Raw genomic sequence first — 23,592 nt, forward strand, 5'->3', positions numbered from 1 at the left:
CATAACTTCACACGGGGACTGGTGTTTATCCAGCTCTCATTTTCCCTACCTCCCCTGCCCTCAAGTGAGGAATATATTCCTACGGGGAAGGTGGTGCTGTTTCTCTGAGGTACCAGGTGTCTCTGAAAGAGACAGGGTTTGCCGCTCAGAGCCCCATCACGGCGTTTGGGACGGAAATGCCGTGGTGGTAGGTAAGTCACCCTCTAGGAGCCAAACAGCCTCCTGGTGCTGGTGCATCTCTAAACCAAAAGCTGTGTGTTTGCCCCTGGGGTGCCTGGTCCAGGGAGGAGCCTGGCTTTCCCGGGGGACAGGTGCATGCCGGAACAGCAGGACGCCCGCACTCAACAGGCTGCATTGCCCGGCAAGGAAGGAGCTGTGCCCACCGAGCCGTTTCTGTGTGCAAAGCTCAGCCAAGCCCCCGAGACACCTGGGGCCCCTCGTGAGACCGCCCACGGGGTGGATAATGTGGCCGAGTACGGTCGGTCCTCACCCCAGCACCCACCTAAGATGGGTGGGTCCAGCTGTGGGAGGACGTGGGAGCCCCTGGGAAGGGACGCCCCCCTCACAGGACAGTGGTCCCCAAGGGAACTCAAGGGTGTGGGGTCAGGGTCCAAGCACAAAACCATGCTCGCGCTCAGCAGAGTATTTCACTTAGGTCACGCCCAAGCCCAGGCCCTCATGACACGCCAGTGAAAAGTCTCCTTTCCTGTCATCTCTCGGGGACACAGAGCACATGGAGTGACAGCCACTGGTGCCAATGCTGGGGAGGGTGCAGGTCCGGCCCTGAGGGTCTTGGACACTGGGTTCCAGTGCTCAGGGCCCCCGCGTCCCCATCGGTGTCCTGGAGCCGGACTTACCGTCTGTGGGTAAACGTGGGCCCCGCGCTAGTAAACGTCTGACGGCGAGCGCGAGGGGTGTAGGGGGGAGCAGGGGACGTGATCCGCAGCTTTGCCAATGTCTGTGTCGCAAACACTCCTGCCACGGCCCGTCGCAAGGCACCAGCGGCCCTGGATAGGGTGAGGCCGCGTAACATTTCCGCATGGGCACCACAGTCGCGCCCTCAGGAGCACAGATAACAGGAAAACGTACTGAAATAATCAGGAGATGGGGAGTTGTCACTACACGCCACCTTTGTTTTGAATATAATTTATTTAGTTGTAAGCTCACATAAGCAGTTTTAGTAAGGGCCGTGCACGGACGGCAGATTAGCAAACTCCCGACAAAATGTATCAACCGGCTCGCACAAGCCTAGCACTCGGCCAGCTGGGAAGGAGGAACGTGCGGGCATCACGTGGTGTCCAAGGGGTCAAGTTCAGCACACGAAGACACTCCTGGGCACCCAGGAGCTTAACGGGAGCAGATAGGACTTGGCCACGTGGGGGAGACCCGGGAGGCTCTGCTTCGTGGCCTGTCACCCTGCACGGCTCCCGGGCACAGGGACAGCGGGAACGCAATCCAGGGAACGCCGAGGGGGCCTCGTCCAGCACCCAGGGTGGCCGCAGCCCTCTGCCCAAGCCTCGGGGCTGGGGTGGCCCGGCACGTCCAGCTTGCACAGCCCGCCCTGACATCCGGACTGCTCTCCCCAGCGCCCAGTTTGGAAAGGAGCAAGCCCACGTCCCAGGAAGGGAAAGGTGGAGACGAGGGTGTGTGCAGGGACACAGCGTGAGCACGAGTGATCGTCCTTGAAGCATGTGCTGGCTGTACTCATCTCTTACGCGGGAGAACAAAACTGTCTTAACAGCGACAACTTTATTGCGATTCCCACACCTGAAAACAGGAAGCAAGGGGAAGATCCTGTTGAGAGGGTTGGGCGGTTACCCGGGTCGTGTGCCTGGGACAGCAGGCCCAGGATGGGCGGGAGGAAGGCAGCTAAGGTTCACTAGCCGTGGGCGTGGCCCACGAGGGGAAGTGCTCTGTTGTTCTAGTAAAGACTCCTTTCAAGTCTGCGGGGGCGCGGAGGGGAGCTGAGCGTGGAGGACCACGGTTTGTGGAGGGCTCGTTACAAGACAGGGCCCCTGGTTGTCACAAGCACGCCAGCCAGGGATGTATGACTGCCCCACTTTACAGATGAGAAGGCTGAGCCGCAGGGAGGCCAGGAAGCTTGCCCAAGACCGATCATGAAGTCATTTACGCTGAGCAGACAGGAGGTATGCCAGGAGCCACCCTCCTGGGACAGCCACTCCCGTTCTCCCTCCTCTAGCCGTGGCCCTCCCCGAGGTGGTGCCTCCGGAACGAGGCACCAGGAGGACAGCTGGTCCAGGTGGGGCCCCTGCCCTGCCTGGGCGCAGGGCACAGGGCACAGGGCACAGTGAGGACACCGCCTCCTGTGGAGTGGGGGCCTCTTACCAAACTTACCGCACGCAGGGCCCTGACCACGTCGGATCTTTGTAACAAGTGAGTGCGGCGGGTGCTGTTACAAACTTCACTCACCACCGTGAAAAGGAAGCTGAAGTGACCCCCCCCCACCCTTGGGGCCTGCGCTCCCCCTTCGGGCGCGGCCATCAGGCCTGCAGCGCTGCCTCTCTGAGGAGGCAGGAGCCAGTCACAACAGCGCCCTCCCAATGTCTGTGTCCCTGAGAAGCTCTCTCTTGGGTGCCCAGGCCCGGGCCGGGGAGGGAGCACCATCCATCAGCCACTTTGGGATTCACCCAGAGCACTGCCCCTGCCCCACTCTCCTCCCTCCTTAGGTCACTTCTGTGGGATGAACAGTGATGGTGAAGGTACCCAGCGGGCAGCTGTGCCCGCCCAACAAGTGTGGTTCTTAGCTGGTCACCGGGCACAGCACCGAGACCTGTCTGCTGGCTCCTTCACTGGGGCAGCCGCACTGGCCAGAGCCTCCCTGGCTTCCTGGTGGGTAACGTGGGGTCGCCGTGTGTCAGGGGTCGTGGCCCAGAGCCCGGCACCCAGCACGGCTCCAACAGGGTGCCCACTGCTCTCAGCCCTGTGGTCACCATCCGCTTCTCCCAGGAACTGAAAATCGGCTCAAGCTCCGGACAGACCGGTGGACTTGGGTCCCAGCCACAGCTCAGGGGAGGGAAGTACTCGGATGTCCCTCTTTCAGAAGCATAAGACGCTCCCAGGGCGTGCTGGCAGCTTTTAAAGCTTTCAAGGGACCCCCTTCGGGAAGAACCTGACACAGTAAAGCAGGTCTGAGGCTGGGGCCCAAGGAAAAGAAAAGCAGCCACTTTTTCTCCCGCTCTGTCTTTAAATCTCCTTTTCTCAGAATTTATGCTAACTGAACCTTATCGGGAGCCCAAGCTACTTTGCTGGCTTTCAGGTGATGGAAAAGACATGGGGTTTTCGAAGTCAGACGATCTGGGTTTAAAGACAGGTCTGTGGCTGCTGCGTGACTACAGGTAAGTCACTTACCCTCTCTGAGCCTTCCCTTCCTCACTTGGGAAATGGGGGAAATGGGGGACACCTGGGTGTCCCAGGTTAAGTGCCCAACTTCGGCTCAGGTCATGATCTCAGTGCATGGGTTCGAGCCCCACGTCGGGCTCTGTGCTGACAGCTCAGAGCCTGGAGCCGGCTTCCGAGTCTGTGTCTGCCTCTTTCTGTGTCCCTCCCCCACTTGTGTTCGGTTTCTCAAAAAATAAAAACATTTTAAAAATAAAAAAAGAAAGAAAATGGGGAAAAGGATCGTGTCAACCCCACAGGAGGGCGAGGGGATCAAAGGAACGAAATCAATCTGTGGACGATGAAGCCCCAGGCAAACGTGAGCCGCCACGATTTGCTGCGAAGAAATGCTCAACTGCGGGAAGCAGAACCTCAGGGAAGGCGTGTGTGTGAATCCCCTCCCTAGACCCCTCTAGCGGTCTCTGTGTCCCTGTGTCTGCCATCACGAGCCACTTGTCACCTTTTGGGAAGGAGGCAAAGTACAAAAACGAAGGAGACAGCTCCAGGGAGAGACATGTGGGGGCGAGGGTCACGTGCAGGTGGCCTTCTCAGGCCACCTCAGAGGCGAGGCCCAGCAGCCCCGAAGGCCGCTCTCCCCCGGCCTCCGTTACGCAGCCGGCACGGTGCGCCCTGGACAGAGGGGAGTCTGCTCCCCAAAATGCCCCCTGGAATCCTCCGGTTTTATACCTTCAGCCTCAGAGCGGAAGCCTGAGTTTTGTTCCCTACAGAATTTTTAGAAACACAACAGCTTTTTGAAACTTTTCCTCCCTACCTACCAGTTTACCGCCCGTACGGAGAGGCAGCCAGCCTGCAAGGGGTTTAAATGAGGCGGCCGGGTAGGTGTGGCGCACAAGCTGTCACTGCGTTTTAAACATAGCTCACGACGCGCGGCACAGACACCATTCACAAACCTGAGTCACCGGTTCCAACGGGGGCCGCGCACGTGTATAAATAGCCTGTGTGTGTGTCACACAGAAGAGAGGGAAGTGTGGGGAATAAGGTAGAAATCATCGTGCCCAATTTAAACATAAAAACCTCAGCCTTGTCATTATTTACAACCCCAACGACACCTCCTACCCAAACAGGAGAGGACGTCAGAGGGAAAATTCTAAATAAGCCAAAGTCCTCGAGTGGCACTAACAGAACGAATGACGTAGCATCACAAAAGGAGGCTGTAATTGCGCCGTCTCGCCTCCTGGCCGCCCGATGCACACAGCACAGAGCAGGTGCAGGGCGTTTCCTGGGCGCCGCTGTTTGGGGTCCTTAAGAGAAGACAGGCGTTGACGACGTCGACCGGTCGATTTGCCTTCGTTGATTCTGCGACGGTTTTGGACCGACAGCGGGAGAACACAGTTTGTGGTGGCAAAGAACACTTTGAACGTGAAAATGCTTTAAAAAATCATTCTTCCCTCCGATTCCCGCCTCCCCTCTGACTTTGGACATAATTCATGGCCAGCAGCCCGAGCCCCAGCTCCCAGTGTCGCCGGGCCGACTCCCACAAAGCGGAGCGCGAAAACAGGCCGCCCGCGGGCTCGGGGCCGGTGGGAGCCAATGGCGAATCCGCGCCCCCGCAGACCCTCCCGCGGAAGCGCAGGGCGCGGCGGGGCTCCGAGGACACACAGAGGGCTCGGGTAGCCCGCGACACCCTGGAGGCCTCAGCAGGTCCTGGGTCATTCTGTTCCTGGGCAGGCAGTTTGTGGCCTGCCAGTCGTGCCCCCCCCCCCGCCCGCGGTCCCGGGCTCACTGTGGACCACACGGGGTGCTCAGAGGGGCAGGGGTCACTCAGGCAGCAACAGTCCTTGCTCAGGAGAGGTCCCGTGGCCCAGACGGGATCGCCACCTGGGTGCGGGCTGGGCAGCGACCCCCACGCTCCGTGACCTCGGTCCCCGCTGCCGCAGGAATCCGCCGTCCGCAGGTGTCTCTCACGCACCCCAGTCCGGGCCCTTCTCCAACCGCCAGCCAGTCGCGAGGACTCCGCCTCGAGCCTCTCCCGTCCCCGTCTCTGATGACCTGTGCGGCCCGGGTTAAGAGCTCACTAGAGTGTAGATCATGCTGAATGCAGAAAGAAGAGGAAGAGAAGGAGTGAGTGGGAGCCCAGGAAGGACTCAGACCCTCACAACAGGGTCCTTCCTGAAGCCGGAGCCTTTGGCTCCCTTCCCGTCCTGGCACCGGAGCCAGGTCCCCCCACGGTCCACATCATTTCCCACCACGTCGGACCAAACACCCGCTGTGAGCGTGCATTGTGTCCCCTGCTGAGAGACGGGATCGCTGCGCGCCTGTTATTCTCACCCGCACGGCTATGATGGCGGCCGTCCCCTTTCCTGAGACTGTAAGGCGGTCCCCGGGGTAGGGGTGCAGCGGATTCTTTCCCAGCAGCTGCCTCGTGCTGACGTGATGGCTGCGTCCGGGGCTCCCATATTATGCCGCATCACATCTCAGCATCACCACCACAATGACCATCATCACTCTTCCGAGGTCCGAGGGGCACACAAACTACGTGATCTCTTACGGGGTATCTCCCTGGCCCTTCTGTTTCTAACAGAATCCAGACATTAAATGTGCATTAAGAGCACGTGTGCTGGGGCGCCTGGGTGGCGCAGTCGGTTAAGCGTCCGACTTCAGCCAGCTCACGATCTCGCGGTCCGGGAGTTCGAGCCCCGCGTCGGGCTCTGGGCTGACGGCTCAGAGCCTGGAGCCTGTTTCCGGTTCTGTGTCTCCCTCTCTCTCTGCCCCTCCCCCGTTCATGCTCTGTCTCTCTCTGTCCCAAAAATAAAATAAAAAACGTTGAAAAAAAAAATTAAAAAAAAAAAAAAAGAAAAAGAGCACGTGTGCTAAGGTGGTGCCCCCACCCTGCCAGCGAGGGGGTAAGGAACCCTGTGCTTTTAGAAAGGGCTGCAGGCTAATTCTGCAAGACCGAGGAACGTTCCACACCAAAATACACCACATACACGTATCTACACGTATACCAAAATAGACGGCACCAAGAAAAGCGACCATTTTTTCACATTATAGGGAGAAAAATGGATAATCTAAGGAAGAAAACCACATGAAAGAAACCGCAGTGTTTTACTTCAATCCCTATCCAGGATCGAAGCTCAGGAACGCCTCGGGACGGCTGGTACACCTCGTGGGCACAGAGCATCCCTGGCCGGGCCCCAGCTGGAGGGCCCACTGCACCCCTGCCCTGGGAAACCTCACAGGCTTAACGACTCGACAGCAGGGGCTTCAGGGGTGAGGCCGCTCGCTGGCGGGTGCTCAGCTTCTTCCGTCACGGGGCTCTGGGCACCCCTGCCGCAGTCGCGGGCCTGTGCCCAGAGGCCGCCCTGCCCCTCCTGGAAGCCAGCAGGGCGACAGCACGCCTCCCCTCAGTGCCTGCAAATGGTGGTGTTCCAGACACTGCCTGTCTGTCCTTCAGTTTGTCTCTGCCTCCACGCTGCATTCGCTAATTTCTTTGTTTCTAGAACAAAATTGGAACCACCGCTCTGCCTGGCCGGCACCCTGGGCATCCCTTCCCCGTCGAACCTGGTGCCTCACTGCTTTGAGAGCTCCTCAGAGACCCCGTCCCTCCGGCCCCAGAACCCCCAGCCCCTTCGATCCAGGCCTCGAGGGGCACACAGGACCGTCAGCCCCGGCCACTCTCAGGGGGGAAGGGGGTCCACGTGCACGCAGAGAGCTGCGTCCAAGCTGAGCACAGTGACAGACTGAAGTGACAGCCGCTGGGACCCCAGTAAAGCCGGGGCTGGCACCTCGTTCCCGAGGACCTCACAGACGTTAAGACATGTGTCCGAGGCCCTAGCTGGCGGCCGAGTGTCTGGCCCAGAGCCTGGGATCCTCTCAGCAGTGCGTGCTGACCACCCCAGCACCCCCTCTCGGGTGGCCTTGGGGCCAGGAGACATTTGCAGGTTCCTGGGACGCGTCCGAGCGGATGCCACATGGCCGTCTTCTCAAGCCAAGAGAGCTGAGGCCGTACAGCCTCCTGCCCGGTTACCCTGGGTCATGCGGCCTCCCTCTGTTCACCCCTCCCTTTACTGCTGGCCTGATGGCAGACACCGCCCTCCCCCCACAGCCCGATGGTAGACACCCCTCCCTCCCACAGCTTACCTGACGGCAGACACCCCTCCCCCCACGGCTGACCCGACGGCAGACACCCTGTCTGACTCGCTGGCCTGCGTGTCTACAGTGCGCACAGTAGGACTCGCGCGCTCCTTGCTCTGACCCTGTGCCCCCCGAGGGCAGGCGTCAAGCCGCACGCTCAGCACGGTCTCCCGAGAAGGGTGCCCGGCATGTAGGAGGTGCTCAATAAATGCCGCGTGAGTGAGTGACCGAGAGCGAGGAGGGCAGGTGAAGGGTGTCTGTGACGTCACTTGCTGTCATCACAGAGAGGGCGCGGGCTTTGGCAGAGGGATGTGCCTCCTCGCCTTGACCTCCGTGGCTCTGGGGCCCTGAGCGATCCGCTTCTCACGGGACCCCCGACTCTGTGGCAGGGGCACCCGGAGCCCCACAACAGGAGAGGCTGGGCACACGCCAGTGAGCAGCCTCACTCATGCTAGCCCCCCACTGTCGAGCCGTTAAGCCTGTGAAGCTTCCCAAGGCAGGAACTAGCCTGAACAAACTTTAGTCGCTAGAAAGTTCTGATTTGGAGTCAGACCCAGGCAAATCTGCCAAGCACCCTGGGACTCTCCAGGGACATTTCAGAGACCCTAGGGCTCCTTACATTGAAGCAGGCAATGACCCAGGACCCTCTGTACGGATGGAGGGGAGAGGGGTCACCCTGAGCCTGGACCGACCCTCCACCCCAAGAAGAATGTGGTAGAATAACTCTGAATCCCCCGCCCCCCCGGGCTGATTTACCCCAGAGGAAGTTATACCCCAAGGACCTCTGGGTCTTCTGGACTCTGGGACGTTCTGGGGAGACAGGCAGGTCTTACCCCTGGGGGGACGCCCGGCCCCGAAATCATGAGTCAGCAGATCCAAACCCAGGAATCTGCATCTTTAAGAAACACACCCTCCTCACCCTGATTCTGATGGGAAAGAAAGACCAGACTTCGTCAAGACTTTTCTAGAGCTTTCCTACGACAGCCAGCAGTTGGGAGCTCCGTGTTTGGGACCAGACTTGAGATGCACCTGCAGCTGTGACCACGGGAAAACATGTGACGTCTGGGGACGTGGTCTCACTGCTAACGTGTGGGCAGTGACGGCATGTGCCCCCCAGACTGAGCGACGTATACCAAGCTCTTGGCTCGAAGCAGGGCTCGTGTGTAAGTGTGGATAAGTGTGGCCGCCCCGCGGCCGGCCCAGCCTGCGCCCTGCCTGAGGCGGCCTTGTTAACACCCCCTCCCTCCTCTTCCTCACCCGGCTACCGTCCACAGACCAGTTTGGAGGCAGCACTGGGATGCTGGCGGTTTCGTGGCCGCAGGTAACCGCAAGGTGGCAAGGTGACAGGTGAGGTCCCCAGAGACGAGCCCAAAGAGGAACCAGAGAGGGATGCTTTAAGAAAAGGCACCACCCCCCACCAAAGGCATCCTGTTGACGCCATCTGTTGGGTAGGACACTCTACCCAAGGCGGGGGGAGGCTCCTGAACAATCGCCAAGTCAGCAAAGTCAGTTTTACCTGATTAGCACGAGGTTACAGACCATCAGGAGAATTGTGAGCACGCGCATGTAATGACCCAGGGTGCCCCTTCTGGGAGCGTGACTGCCATGCAGAGTCTCCGTTCTGGTTCCCCGGATGCTTACATGTGGACTAGGGGCCACAAGGCTGGGCCCGAATGGCCGAGCTGTGGAGGGAGCCCTGTGGGGAAGGAGTGGCGGCCACACGTCCCCAACCGCCTCCTCAGAGGTGCACCGTGTGGCCCTAAGGACGCGCCCGCCTGCAGGCGAGGACCTCTGCCTTTGGGCACGAGCCCTCGCCCCCGACCCAGAGTGAGGTGGCTGGCGTCATACCCGCCAGGCTGTGACCCCCACGCTCACGGCCCCCCCCCCCCAAAAAACCTGCCTCCTTTGCTGCAGGAGTGAAAGCGTCAGGAGGGGCAGAAACTCACCAGTAGAGGTAATAGAAGAAGGACAGCAGGTAGAACGCCAGCTTGCACCAGGCCTCCTTCTGACAGTAACTCAGGGTGTCTGCGTTCATGACCGCGGGCGGGTCGTAGGCCAGCTCGGAACTGTCTGCCGGACAGTGAAAGTACCTGCGGAGAAGAGGACACGGCATCCTTGGCCCCGAGGCTGGGCAGGGATGTGAGGGCGTCCGGGGAAGCCCCCCTGACGCAGGACTGTGTCCGGGGGTCTCCGCCGAGCGGGCGTCTGCCTTCGCCGACTGGAGTCACCGCCCGGCCCGGCCCGTGGCTGCTCCCGGACGCCGAGGTCCCCCGGCATCACGGGGATTCCACCCACTTACACAACAGAAGGAGGACGCGTCACCTGGTGCCTGGAGACAGCGAGAAGAGTCTCCTTCCTCCAGGTGTGGGGGGTCCACAGCACACGTGTGTGGGGGGTGGTCCACAGCACAGGGGTGTGGGGGGGTCCACAGTGCACACCCACATGGGCATCCACACAGGTATGGGGTGCTACGCACAGAGAGAGCCGCAATGCCACCGACCACACTCGCTTAACTACCACTGGCTGTTTTCACACCGTCCTCCCCCTAGACCCTCTTTCAAAATCCTGAATTCCGGGGGCGCCTGGGTGGGTCCGTCGGTTAAGCACCCGACTCTGGCTCAGGTCACGAGCTCACGGTTCGTGGGTTCGAGCCCCGCGTCGGGCCCTGTGCTGACAGCACAGAGCCTGCCTGGGATTCTCGCTCTCCACCCCCCCTCGAAATAAATAAATAAAAACTTTAAGAAAACAATAAAATAGAATCCTGAACACTACAGGAGGGATGTCATGTCCTCACTGGAGTGGGAATGGTTCACATCACTTGTCTTCTTGCTGGAAGGACCCAGAGCAGCCAGAGAACACTGGCCATGGTGGGGGGAGAGCAGTGAGGGAGCCGGGAACCAGGGAAGGGAAAGCACAGGGAATAGATGGGGCGGGGGTGGGGGGGGAGTGTTAAAGCTAACTTTGTCTACGTGGAAACACCACCGGCCTCGTTCAGGGGAGGTGGGGACTCCGGTGCTGGAGGCTGGGTGGGGGGTGGGGGCCACCGGGGGGGGGGGGGGGCCGACCTCTGGCCTCTCAGGCAGATGCTGTGTGTCCAGGCGGGGAGAGGGGCTCAGAAGAACACCTTCTAACCAGCACTGTGGGGGCTGGGGTTCCAGCCCCTCCTCACCCCCATCAGAGGACAGTGACGGTGTCAGTCACCACCGTGTGCGGGGAGGACGCCACAGGCTGCGCTCCTTGCCTCCCTGGGGGCAGATCCAAAACCTATGGACCTTGGCGGAGAATGTTCTAGGCGACCTCACCCAGTGGACGCAGGATGGCTCAGTGGGGAGAGCCAGGCTCTGGGGCTCACAGGTCACCAGACCGACCTTCCTCCAGCCGGCCACTGACCTCTCTGAGCCTCAGCTTTGTCATGTGTAAAATGGGGGCAAAAGTGCCCACTCCACGGGCTCCTGGGACCACCGTGGAGGACACTGGACACGCAGCCTGCATCCACGGGGTACTGGGACCACCATGGGGGATGCTGGACACAATAGCCTATGTCCATGGGCCCCTGGAACCACCGTGGGGGACACTGGACACAACAGCCTGCAAGCAGGTGGCAGATGCAGGTGCTGAGGCCGCTTTCGGTAAAGCGCTCTGAGAGCGAGCACGGGAGGGGCTGAGCTCAGGAGAACGTCCTGGCCCCGGGCCTGGGGGCCGTCGAGGACCCCTTCTCTGGCTCAGCCTCCCGCTTTGGGAGGAGCGACAGCCCTGAGGATACGACTTTGTGAGTCCACAATGACTTTGGCGCCTGGAGAGACACCTCATTACTGCAAGGGTCTCAGGGTGATTCCTCTTACAGGCAGAGGACTTCACAAGGAGCAGCACAGGTGACAAGGATATAGACTGTGACCCGCGCAGAGGCGGGGCTGAACAGACCCTGGGCAACTCTGGGCGGGGTCCCAGAAAATCCAGCCCATCTGACAGATGCTCGTCTTTTATTAGCATGATTCACAGGGGCGCCCGGGGGTCTGTCAGTTAAGCGGCCAACTTTGACTCAGGTCATGATCTCATGGCTCGTGGGTTCGAGCTCTGCGTCCGGCTCTGTGCTGACAGCTCGGAGCCTGGAGCCTGCATCAGTATCTGTGTCTCCCTCTCTCTCTCTGCCCCTGCCCTACTAATGCTCTGTCTTTTGCTCTCAAAAATGAGGGTAAATATTTTTTAAAAATTTGAAAAAAAAAGACATAAATCATATACCAAAAACTTCACCTTTTTAAAATATACGGTTCAGGGATGTTTAGCATGTTCAGCGAGTGGCCCAGCTGTCACCAGGATCGAATTTCAGGACACCCACGCCCGAAGGAGAAAGCCCTATACCTATCCCCGCCGTCTGTCCCAGCCCCCAACCCTCCTCCCTTCTCTTCAGAGCTGCCTGTTCTGGACGTTTCACAGAAATGGCCTTCAATGACTCGCTTCTTTGACCTGCATTTTCGAGGTCCGGCCATGTTACAGCGCGTATCACTGCATCACCGCCTTTTACCGCCAAGTAACACGCCATTGCAAGGACGTGCCGACTTTTGTGTATCCGTTAATCCACGCAAAGTGGTTCTCTCCACTTTGCGACTTCTGTGAAAACGCTGCAGCTGCTTGTAATGGGGATGTGTGAGGTTCGAGGCCGCGGTGAGCCGACCAGGGAAGAAGGGCCTTCCCTTACGAGGCTGCCGTGCGGGAGGAGCTCCACAAGAAGGCTGCGGAGAACGGGTCCCCAGATGGAAGAGAGGAAGGCATGAGGTGGCTAGGGCCTCCGGGGCCACGGTCTCTGGAGGGCAGGCCGTCCAGGCAGAGAAGAGGAAGCACACACCCGTCCCCGGCAGACTTACCTCCAGAAGTGATAGAAAAGCAGGGGGACGTTCAGCCCCAGGGTGAGCCACTCCTGCGCACACAGGAACATGATACAGAAGAGGCTGTGGATGGAGTATTCGGGCAGCACCAGCTGAAGGGGGAGCAGAGGCACAGGCCCGCGTTAGACGGAGGGAAGTCACTGCTGCCCGACGGGCCGCCAGCGTGCTCATGACCCAGTCACCGCCCCAAGGCTACGCTCCGTTTCTGCTACGCTTTCCTCTCAGCGGTCCCAGAGCCATGCTTCCCACCCACGCCTGGTGGACCCGGGCTCTCGGCGCCCTACGTACCAGGCGAGAGCGCTTGCCGCCAGGGGTCACGGGAGGCGGAAGGAGGGCCCGGGAAGAGACGCGCCGATACAGGTTCCAGTGAATCTGCAACCGCCCGGCTCCTGCTCTCCGAGCCCTGTGCGCCCTCCCGTGCGAACCCGTACGCCGCGTAAACACGCGTATTTATGTCCAACCTGGGAGGGCTGGGAAAACCCTGAGGAACGGCATTTTTCCTGGTGGCGGCTGGACCAGGGGGAGCCCGAGAGAAAGAACATGTAGTGACGATGAAGGCAGGGAGGCCAGCCTCCGCAAGATGGAGGCCAGCCCGGACCAAGAAGGGTCCGATGCTGGGACCAGCAGAAGGCCAAGCTCCCCGGCCCCAGCGTGCCCACGCGGGTGTAAATGCCACAAGGTTTATAAACTCCCCAGCATGTGTACATCTTAGCGGAAGTCAAAGTTGGGACGGTAACCAAAGTGACGGCACGGGAGAAAGTGGGTCTCCATCCCCGTCACGTAGGAGCGCGTGCTGTGCCTTGGTGCCTCAGTGGGGCACGAGCGCCTCGGGGCCCTGGGACACTCCTCCCCACCACCCCGGCCGGAAGGCTCACCACGAATGCCGCTTCCTAACAGAAGCCTCGCCCAGCCCACCCCTCCTCACCCCGCGCCACCCTGCAGCCCCAGGCCCACAGCGTCGGCACCCCTCTCCGGCCCCCAACACACATGCACCTGCCCCCCCCACCAGCGCTGTCTTTGCTCATCTGTTCGCAGGTGCTATTGGGACTCAGTAGGGACCGAACAAGCACACGTGTCTGCAGCATGGCCGCCTGGCGCTGGGGACACAGCCCACGGTCACCCACCAGGCTTCCTCTGGGCAGGAAACAAACCGCCTCCGGCCACCCCATCCAGGTACGGGACTCACCTGCGGGCCCCTCCCCTCGGGCCAAGGTGTTAACCGCCCCACGTGACAATGCAGAGGAGACACGTGCCAGGCACGCGTGTAAGAAACGCACTTTGTACCCACGTGGCGTGTCCCTGACTCACACGTCCACCGGCCCACACCCGGGAGCCCTGGGGTCGAGCTCAAAGGGCCACTTTCCAGAGTAGGGGACTCGGTGGGTGAACCTCACCTGCCCGGGTCCCTCACCATCCCCACCCCGGGCCCCTCACCGCCTGGACCCCTCACCAACCCCCCGGGCCCCTCACCGCCTGGACCCCTCACCCCACCCCACCCAGGGCCCTCGCCCGCTCAGGCTCAGCCAGCTTCCAAATCCTGCCATTTCTCCTCCACGGCCGCTTGTGGCCACTCTTCCCTTCTTTCTCCTGCCTCTACCGGTCTGGCCCCCGCACCTGCCCCCAGACCAGGCAAGAACTTTCCTTCCTTCCACACTTGCCACCCCCCGCCCCCCGCCACTAGGGTGGTTTGACTGCATTTCTGCACCGCCCCTCTCCTTGGTGTATCCACGCACCCCCGGCCGTAGCCCACCCGTGGTCTGCCGACTGGTAACCTGACTCGTTACAGGAGCGGGTAGTGAGGCGGCACCTAGGTCACCGCTGAGGGATGGGGGGGGGCTGCAGGGCGCGGACGCTCTCCCAGCCCCCACGGAGGGGGTGTGAAGGAGCGGAAGGATGGGATCCCCTGGGACTGGGGGAGGGGAAGGTGGTGAGAAGGAGCCCCCACCTGCAGACCCGCCCCGTCTCCCACCACATGTCCCGGGACCGAACATACTGAGAGCCACACCACGCCACCAGGAAGGTCCCAGGGCCGGGTGCAGCTTGCAGGGCGCGTGGGTGAGACCCAGTCTCCGTGGACTCACATCATGTTTTCAGCCGTGACCACATCGGGCTAAAAATATTAGCCCGCTGTCTCAAAGTGTTACGTAAGTCCCGACACTTACATAATGATCCCGTGTGGCACCGAGAACGCGGCTAACCAGGCAGTGTCTATTTCCCTCACCTGTAAACGCCAGCAGTTACGACCTACCGATGGGGCCGCGGTGAGGACACAGCCTGTCCCGCGGATGAGGCCGCTCTCGGGTGAAGGAGCATCGTAAAGGAAGAGGCGCTGTCCCTGTTATTATCGCTAACAATCGCGTACCAGCCAGTCCCCAAGCAGGGAACTCGTCACTCTTGCCCAGAACCTCTGCCAAATGGCCCAGAGCCAACTGGGGTTTCCTGAGTCTCCTCTGACCTGCACCCGCCCTATCTACACTGAGCCCCCAGCTCCCCCAAGCGGGGAGAGAAACCCAAGGATGTAAGACAAGGGCGTGAGACAAGCCTGCCTCTCCAACCGTGAAAACCCAGGCCTTGACTGTTCTTGGAGCAGACGGACATCCAGCCCCCCTCGTCTATATGCCCGCGGGCCCCTGGGAGTGAAAGAAAAGGATGATGTCCTTGCATCCGATTCCCCAGCCGGAGCTAAACAGGTCCTAAAACAGGGGCCCTCGCGGGCTGGGCGGGGTGGAGGCAATTTTCTCAGAAGCATCCAGAGTGGAGGTACCACCGTCTCTGCCTGTCTCTGGGTGAACAGGTGCATAAGGGGCAGCGGGAAGGAGGCAGGCAGGTTCGGAGGCAGGGAACCTGGGACCGCTGGGCTGGAAGGCTGCGGGGAAAACCCAGCGCGGGCAGGAAACCTTCTGAGTCCCTTTGCCCAGAAGAGGCCATTTTCTCTGGGGTCGCTCTGAACAGAGCAATCCCGGAGGGCAGCCTGGCAGGAGCCCACAGCAGCTGGGGCGGGGGCAGGGCCTGGGCTCCCAGGCCCGTGATCCCCTCGTGCTGGAGACGGGCGCCCCAGCCTCAGGGGCCGTGATTCTCAGGGAGATCCCGACAGCTAGGCTTGGGGCCAGGCTGACCTGAGTGCCGGCCAGTTAATGTTCCGCCCTAGCGGAATTCGCACGGATGTTCGCCAGATACTCCCAGGGGTGAGCGGGAGACTCTGGGTCGTAATCACTGGGTGTAACGTGAAAATCCACCACAAATCGGTCTGACGTGTGTGGATTTGTGTCCCTGGAAACGCGGGCCTGGCTCCGAAGCCTGTGCGGCCAGCAGCTGTGCTGGGCACTTGGGCCAAGTGTGGCCACCTTGGGTCAGGGTCAGGGTCAGACCCACACGGCTGATCCCAGGGACCAGGCCAGGCCTCAAGAAAAGCCAGTCCCCTATCGCTTTCCCTGTGGGCCAGTTCCCATCGTACACGAGGAGCCCGGGGGGGGGCATCGGAGGGAGACAGCAAGAGGAGTTCCCTGCTTGGGTCCCAGCAGCACGTGAGGACACCTGGGGGGTCGTGGGGGGGGGGGGGCAGAGCACAGAGGTGGGGCCTGGAGCTGAGGAGTGTGGTCTCCAGCCCCCACTTCCCAGCCCCGTGGGGCCCTCTGGTTTCCACCCACCCTCTCCTTCACCCTCCCTCCCTGAGCACATTTAATCCAAACCTGGGGACTTTCTGCTGCTTTCCAGCCGTGTGGACTCACTTCTCTATAGCAGAGGCCCAGGGAGAAGGTGGGGAGTGAACCCACACCCCTCTACCCACCGCTCCTGGGCACCCAGCATGTGAACGGCCCAGTCGCAGCTCAGCCCAGAGGCCCCAGCCGGGACCTGGCTGTGCACTGACAAATCCGTGCCACCTGTCACACGTGCCCCGGACACTGGCACTCTGGCTCCCCCACACCCTGCCCCGAGCCCCCAGAGCCGCCTGCTCCTCCCTGCCCTGACCGCTCCTCGGGACCAGCTCCCAGCCTCACTGACGCCCTCCGGCCCCACCGCCACTGCCCAGGGACCCTCACCACTGCCTGCACCTTGTGCTGGGGACACCAGCCGACTGGGGACCGCCCCCCCCCCCCCCCGCCTTGATCCAGGAGGAAACGCCTTCATGCCCAACACCCACAGGGAGGAAGGTTTCTTCCATCCGAAGTCCGAGGGGCCTCAGCTCTGTCTCTGGGGGAGGGGAAACTGGGGACAGAGGGAACAGAATGGGCTTTGCCGTGAGCTCTACTTCCCCCACACTCTACCCGCCTCCTCCCCCAGCCGGCTTCCTTCAGCCTCACGGTAATCTAGCGGTGCGTCTTGAGCCTCATGGCACTCCCGAATCCAATGGGGGTGCTGCTAACACACAGACGGCCGGGGCCCACCCCCAGACTGTGTAGGTGTGCGTGGGCCTTTCCCAACCAGTTACCAGGAACCCACCGAGAACAGCACTCCTCAAACCGTGGTCCCGGGACCGGCGTCAGCAGCATCACCTGGGAGCTTGAGAGAAATGGGAACCTTGGCTCCACTCCAGACCTGCTGAGTCAGAACCTGCAGGTTAACAAGATCCCCGGGGGACTTACAAGCAAGTCTTCGAAATGACTGCTCAGCAGTGATTCCCAAAATAGGGTCCACCAGCCAGCTGCAACAGGGTTGCCTGGGGCACCTATGCTAAAGTGCAGATTTCTGGAGGCGTGGGGGGGGGGGGGGGGGGCTCAGGCGGTCGAGCTTCTGACTTCGGCTCAGATCACGATCTCACGGTCTGTGAGTTCGAGCCCCCCCGTCGGGCTCTGCGCTGACAGCTCAGAGCCTAGAGCCTGCTTCGGATTCTGTGTCTCCCTCTCTGCCTCTCCCCTGCGATCGCTCTCTCTCTCTCTCTCTCTCTCTCTCTCAAAAATAAACATAAAAAAATTTTTTTTGCAGATATCTGTGTTCTACACCTGTCTACCAAGATAGACTCCACAGGCTGGTAATCTGTATCTTTCAGAAGCATCCCAAATGATTTTATGAAGCATCTTAGCTAAGATTCGTAGACCAAGGGCTTGAAGAGAACACAGAGCAGAGGCTTCCTTTCTGAAGACCCTGAGTCTCAGTCCTCAACCCCAACCCCCAGCGGGGCTATGACCGTCCTGTGCGCAGGTAGCCTCTATGGGTTAAGAGCAGCGTGGCCTGCTCCCCAGCCGCCACCACGCGGGAGAACGCCTGCAGAAGAACCCAGAGGCTTGGCCATGAACTCTTCTGGGCGGAGCCATGTCCCCCAGCATCCTTCACCCCCTGAGCCACGAGCCTCCCGTCCCACCCACTCTGCCTGCTCTCAGTAGGCTAACTCTCCCCCCCTCACCGGCTCCCTCCTCCTGTCCCAGGGGGCTTTCTAGATCTGGGCGGTGGGCGGTTCCTTTTAGGACCAAACTTTTGGGTTCCAGCTCTGCCCGGCCCACGCCTCCCAACCTGCCTTTGTCCCTGTTCTCGTGCAGCTTGAATTCCTCACACTATCACCAACAACCTAGGGGGCCCGTTGGGGAGGAGGTGACAATAATGCCATATTTTCAAAGGAACAGAATTCTCTTACGACTCGCGGGAACCCAGAGAGATCTTAAGTTACACTTGTAGCTACCCACTCTCTTCCTCCTTCCCTTTAAGGTGGGGGTGCTGGGGGTAGGAACCGTGGTCAGGATGCAGGGAGTGATTAGCCAACTGCTCAGACGGTCTAGGGGCAGAGGGATGAACAGGAGGGAACGTTCTAGAAGGAGAAGGGCAGAGGGGTGTGGGTTTCACAATCCTGCCTGCTGGGGCCGGAGAGCCCACGTTCGCACTCGGCAGGTGGGTGCCGGGAGCGCCCAGCAGTCTGGAGAGCGGAGGCCGCGGTGCAAGTGCACACGCGACGTGTGGAGTCTGTCTCGCCAAGCAACTGGCACTGAAGTGCGGAGGGCAGCGCGCAAGACCCAGCGCGCAAGGGAAGAGTGAAGACAGAAACGCTCGTCTGAATGAGGGAATGAAGGCACGTTCCTCAGAGGGAACCCGGCTGAGGTCCAGCGGACGGAGTGTCCGGGCGCAGGGCGTCCCCGAGGGGCATCGGGCGTGGTTTGACACAGTCACGTTTTCCTCCCTGGCCTGGAATGACACGACTTAACAGATCTCCCACAGAAGTGACCTGGAGCCCCCAGATCCTTGGTACCAGCTTCTTAAAGCGTCGAGACTCCAGGGAGCATCCGTGGAGATTTCTCCGGACCACAGAAGCCACAGGACAGCAAGGAAGCTTCCGCCTTCACTCTGCCCACGGCCGGGGCGGAAATCCGTGCGCATGGTGGGGACGGTGACTCTCGGGGCCTCTGCACTCGGTCCTCCCCGCCGCCCTCCAGGTCCAGTGTGAAGGCTGGGAGGCCCAGCTCCCGTTGGGACCACTGAGGGCGCACCTTCTGGGGTCCCGTCCTCTCCACAAGGCTCTGTTGCTACACCTTTTATGGAGCAGGGACCCCCCCCCCCCCACACACACCATCTCACATATAGCCCCACAGGCAGTTGGTTAATAGAGCGAGGCTCGGAGCAGCCTGGGTCTTGAGCATGAGCTCCCAAAGGAGAGCCTTTCCCAGGTTAAAAACAGGATTACCCTACTTCACAGCCATTAAGTGGTGTTAATTACCCATTACCTGCAGCTCGTTGGAGACTTTTTGCTCCAAAAGAGCTTAAGAGGGTGAATGGAAGGCGAGAGGAGTCTCAGCACCTGGGGGAGGAGAGCAAGTCGTCAGCACCACCTTCAGTTAGCATTTGTTCAGAGCCCACGGGCAGGTACACGGACAGACGGACGGATGGACGGCGGACGGTGGGCTAACTGCCCCGGCCCCGAGCCTACAGCAAAGCCAAGAGCAGCGGACCCCGTCTAGAGCGCCCCCGGCGCATGTGACCCCTGCAAACCGGGGGCGGAACGGCACAGGCACCCTTACACGCGCACATTCGACGGCACAGGCTGGAGGTTTTCTCCACTCACTTTACCGCAAGAACACAGGATACAATCTGACGGATTTCAACTGCGGGGAGGGTTGGCGCCCCAACCCCCTGCGTTGTTCAAGGGTCGACTAGGCACACGAGTGTGCTTTCCAGAGTCGGGCAAAGGCGACTATTAGAGGGACTGTGCCACGCTTTACCAGGAATTTGACTGTACAAGCTACATTCTGGGGGAAAAGCAATATAATATTGCAACTTTTGCTTTCAGGAAGGGCTGGAGGGGCGGTGTCCCGGTGAAAACAGTTTTAGATTAGGGAGCAAGAGACCCGGGCTCCAGACCTGCCTGTCGAGCGCCAGATGCGCTGCGTAATCCCAATGGGCTGTTTTCTTCATCTCTAAAATGGGGATATAATGATATCCACTTCACAGGGCTGTAATGAGTGTTAATAGGTGAGAAGCTCTTAAAATCATGTCTGGCTCATAGTGAGACCGCACAGATGACATCTGAGCCACGTGCTCCGATGGTCCCTGCCCGTGTCGGCTCACATACTGTGGGAAAAGCAGCACTTAAGCTCTCTTGAGAGTTAAACTGATGTATCTTCCCTTTCCCCTCCCCAGTCTATATCTAGCACTTGCAAATTTTCAAAGTCCCCTCCCACCCTTCACTTCTGTCCCCAGAAATGCCATGTGCTCTGGGGTGTCCGAGCACTTTGTGTCAATGCTAACCGCGGGAGCTCCCACGGTCCTCCTGAGCCATGCACGCGTCTGCACCGTCCGTTTGTCCGTGTGTCTTTGTGGGTCTCTCTCCATACAGCGCCTACAAGTGTGAGCGAACCCGCCGTTTATTCACGCGCAGAGCCTCCCGTGAGGCGCCAGATGCCGTGACGGGCCCTGGAGGTGCCGATCCGTGAGCACCGTGCCGCTGCTGCCCCCCAGGCTGGCGGGAGGGACCCTGGCTGAACAGGCAGTGGGGAAACCGAGGCAGGCGCGCCCCCCAGCAGGCAGCCACGGGAAACACTGTGACCGGCGCTGGCCTCTGTCACCCGTCACGGGAATGATGGCAGCCTCCTGACCACGGGCCATCTCCTGCCCCAGCCCTGCTCCTGGCCTGCCTTCACCAGCAGCCACAGGGAACATGTCACGTCTCTGCCCTACCCTGCACCGCCTCCCTGTGGCTTCTAGAACAAGACCCGACTCCTTACAATGACCTCCAGGCCCTCCTGACCCTGCACCCCAGGTCGCTCCCACTCAGCCACTGCTCTTCCTCAACCCCAGCCTGTCTGTCGCCACCTCAGGGCCTTGGCACGTGCCATCACCCCTGACCAGGGAGCCCCTCCCCAGACTCCCTCATGTTCCATTCTATTTGCTCAAAGTGGACACTTATCATCATGACCTGAAAACATCACACATCTGTTTGCTCATTTATAGCCTGTGTCCCACACCCACAATGAATGCTCACAGCTGCACCCGCGGGGCCCGGAACAGTGGCCGGAACGCGGTGCCACCTTGTGTCGTGTGTGCCTGTAAATGTCACAATCACCATCCCAGAGCGAATTCCTCGGTATGAGAAACGCAAACGGCCGTCGCGGGCTAAAGCAGGGTGCGGACTCAGCAATAAGCTGGTGAGCCCGGGGTCACTGGTCTGGCCCCCCAACCATGGATGGGAGCCCCAGCCCCGGCCGGGTCCCTCACGACGTCCGCCACTGCTCCCCCAGGGCTTGAGTAAAGGAGGCTCAACGACCTGAGCTCGGAGCGTCCAGGGCAGTGGGTCCGGCAAGGAGGCACAGCGAGAGACCTGGAGAGGTGAGTGGGGCACACTGGGGACCATTAATCCCACACGGGGAGAACAGGAGTGCGAGCCCAGCGGGCAGGAAGGAGGAAGGAGGCCGCTTAGCCATCACTGCCCCTCGCTAACACGTGCGGTGCTATGGACGGGACGTCTGTGTCCCCCAGAGTCACACACTGAAGCGAGGTCACCAGCCCGGTGGTGTTTGGAGGTGCGGCCCCTGGGTGGTCAGGTCACGAGGCTGGAGCCCCATGATGGGATGAGTGCCCTCAGAAGGACACGGGACAATGGCCTCTCTGCCCGGCTGCCAAGGTCACTCAGCACCTGCATGGCTGGCGAGGGCCCAGGGAGAGGAGAGTGCTGGAAGAGGGGGCCTTCTGGGGAGACAGCAGTGTCTGTAGGATGGCTGGGGGCAGGGTCAGTCCTCACAAGAGGGACGGACGGGGGGGGCCGAGGAAACACGAATGGTGAACGAAATTCAGAGAGACCACCTGGCGGGAGGGTGCGAGCAGACAAGATGTACAAAGTCGAGTACCAGGTCCTGGGTCCCCAACACGCCGGGACGAGGAGAGAAGGAAGGGCCCAGGACGCTGAGAAAGGGCACACGAGGCAGGAGGCGGCGGAGGCTGGTGTCGGGACAGGCACGTTAAAGACGGGAGAGACGGCAGCGGCACGCAGAAGAGGGAGGCGACGTTGTGGGGAGGAACGGCCGCTGGCCTGGGGCACTGACATCCCTGCCACGTCCCACCACGTCCCCGGCTGCTGAGACAGTGTGTCTGTGATGGGCAGACCTTGGAAGGCGCAAGGACAAGGGGCTCTTCTCCGGGTTTTGTGAGGCGCAGGCCGACGCGGTGACAGACTGGTTCTGCGGCCACGGTGACCCTGCCACCCCCCACACCAGGTGACGTGACTCTGGACTGGCGGGACTGGGCGCCAGCCGTGGCCTTCCAGCTGGATCTTCAGAATGCAGACAACCCGTGCTCTCGGGGGGTGGTGTGTCAGGTGACCCTGAGTCGGCATGGATGGTAACTAGTCCCCCCCAGTGTGGGCGAGATGCCCTGAGGTCGGGTCATCACCTCCCCACGGCCAGCGCCCCTCTCTATCCACATGTCCAGGGGACACGGTTCGCGGCCCTCCCCCAGTAGCACAGTGCGGCTACTCCCCCGGGACTGTGGGGGCCCAAGTGGCCCGGGGGTGCGGCCCCCTCGCTCCATCACGCCACCGTCACCCTCCCGCGAGGCGAGGGTGCTTGGAGAACGGGACGCCAGCAGCACACGCCTCCTGCCCCAGAACCTTCCTGTTATCCCCGGGGGCCCATGGGAGTCTGCCACACAAGGCGACTCGGGAGTGGGGGTCAGAGGTACACGCTCTCGTGGAGCGCTTGTGATGGAACATCCCGGAAGAGCTCGACAGAACGGCAAGGCTCCCGGTGCTGTCCCGCCTGCCCCCCAAGCTGGTTTCCGGACACGGCCGTGACTTTGAGGAGCCCAGCCTCGCAGACGCTGCTGGGAAGCTACACGACGTGAACGCTGTGTGCTGCAGACCAACTAAAAGTCACGCTGGAAGGGGAGGTGCAAGCTCGGGTCAGACCCCACACAGCAGATTTCATCGTGGGAGCAAACTTCACCCCTTCCTTCCGGAAGGCCCGGCCGCACATGTCCACGTGGGATGACGGGAATTTCTGCCGAGGAGGAGGTGAAGGTCAGAGAGGCACCAGTGACCGGCCCCCGGCTCCAAACAGCCCCTCAGAGAGTCAGGGGGCTGCAGCCCTGCCCTCTGACCCCAGCAGCTGCGACCCTCCCCACCCCCACCCCCAGAACTGCGCCCGGCGCCAGCAGGACGAGGCGGGAGCCGGGACCTCAGTGGCACCGCGGACCCGGCCCAAGACTGGCTTGTGATCAGCAGCAGCACACGTGCCTCCCGCAGCGACGCGGTCCGTCCTGTGTTTGGCTTTTTGGTAAAAGCAGAGATACGTTCTGGAAGCCACCGCGCAGTGATTAGGTTCCTCGTAAGCTCCCGGCTGCAGAGGAAGGCATGTGTCTCGCTGGCCCACAGGCTGCTGGAGACGCGGCTCGGGCTGGAGCGCGGCGCCACGGATGGTGCTGGAAGGCAGCGCCCTGCAGGCAAGCAGGAGAGCTCGGCGCTCACTGAGGACCTGTCGGCGGTCGCCTCTCCGCCAAGGTCCGGCCACGAAGCGGGGCGGCAGCTGGAAATCGCAAGGAGTCTGGAGACGGGACGAAGTTTTCCGGAGTTTTCAAGGTTGTTGCCAGAGCAACCACATTCTGGAAGAGCTGAAACGTTCTATTTTAAAAATACCCAGTTGATCATCAGAACGCCAGAAGGGAAACAACCAAATAATAAGGTACACGTCGGAAAGCCTGATAAAGGGGAGCTTTTCTCGCGCCTGGAAATAATTCACTCTAGGAGGAATATTTTGACCCTGGAAGAAAACAGATTTCAAAGTGACTCCCCAGAGGCCTGATTACCGCC

The 23,592-nt window shown here is 60.8% G+C and overlaps 1 protein-coding gene across 7 annotated transcripts in view; it reads right to left on the reverse strand.

Annotated features, from left to right (window-relative positions):
- Positions 1–1,130: 1,130 nt before the first annotated feature.
- Positions 1,131–23,592, reverse strand: part of CNIH3 (cornichon family AMPA receptor auxiliary protein 3) — an 89,412-nt gene continuing 66,950 nt past the window's right edge. For 2 of the 7 annotated variants that reach the window (XM_027046417.2, XM_027046416.2), the window contains 3 exons: positions 12,354–12,466; positions 9,438–9,581; positions 4,417–5,448 (listed from right to left, as the gene is read on the reverse strand). In XM_027046417.2, the coding sequence (XP_026902218.1) occupies positions 5,421–5,448; positions 9,438–9,581; positions 12,354–12,466 (285 nt within the window). In that variant the 3' untranslated portion in view covers positions 4,417–5,420. Of the gene's footprint in view, positions 1,768–4,416; positions 5,449–5,685; positions 5,932–8,648; positions 9,188–9,437; positions 9,582–12,353; positions 12,467–12,662; positions 13,271–23,592 lie in introns of those variants that run through there. The other 5 variants (XM_053209430.1, XM_053209428.1, XR_008293216.1 and 2 more) reach the window with 5 other exon arrangements.

This window comes from Acinonyx jubatus, chromosome E4 (assembly GCF_027475565.1).
Source record: "Acinonyx jubatus isolate Ajub_Pintada_27869175 chromosome E4, VMU_Ajub_asm_v1.0, whole genome shotgun sequence".
NCBI classification, from domain to species: Eukaryota; Metazoa; Chordata; class Mammalia; order Carnivora; family Felidae; genus Acinonyx; species Acinonyx jubatus.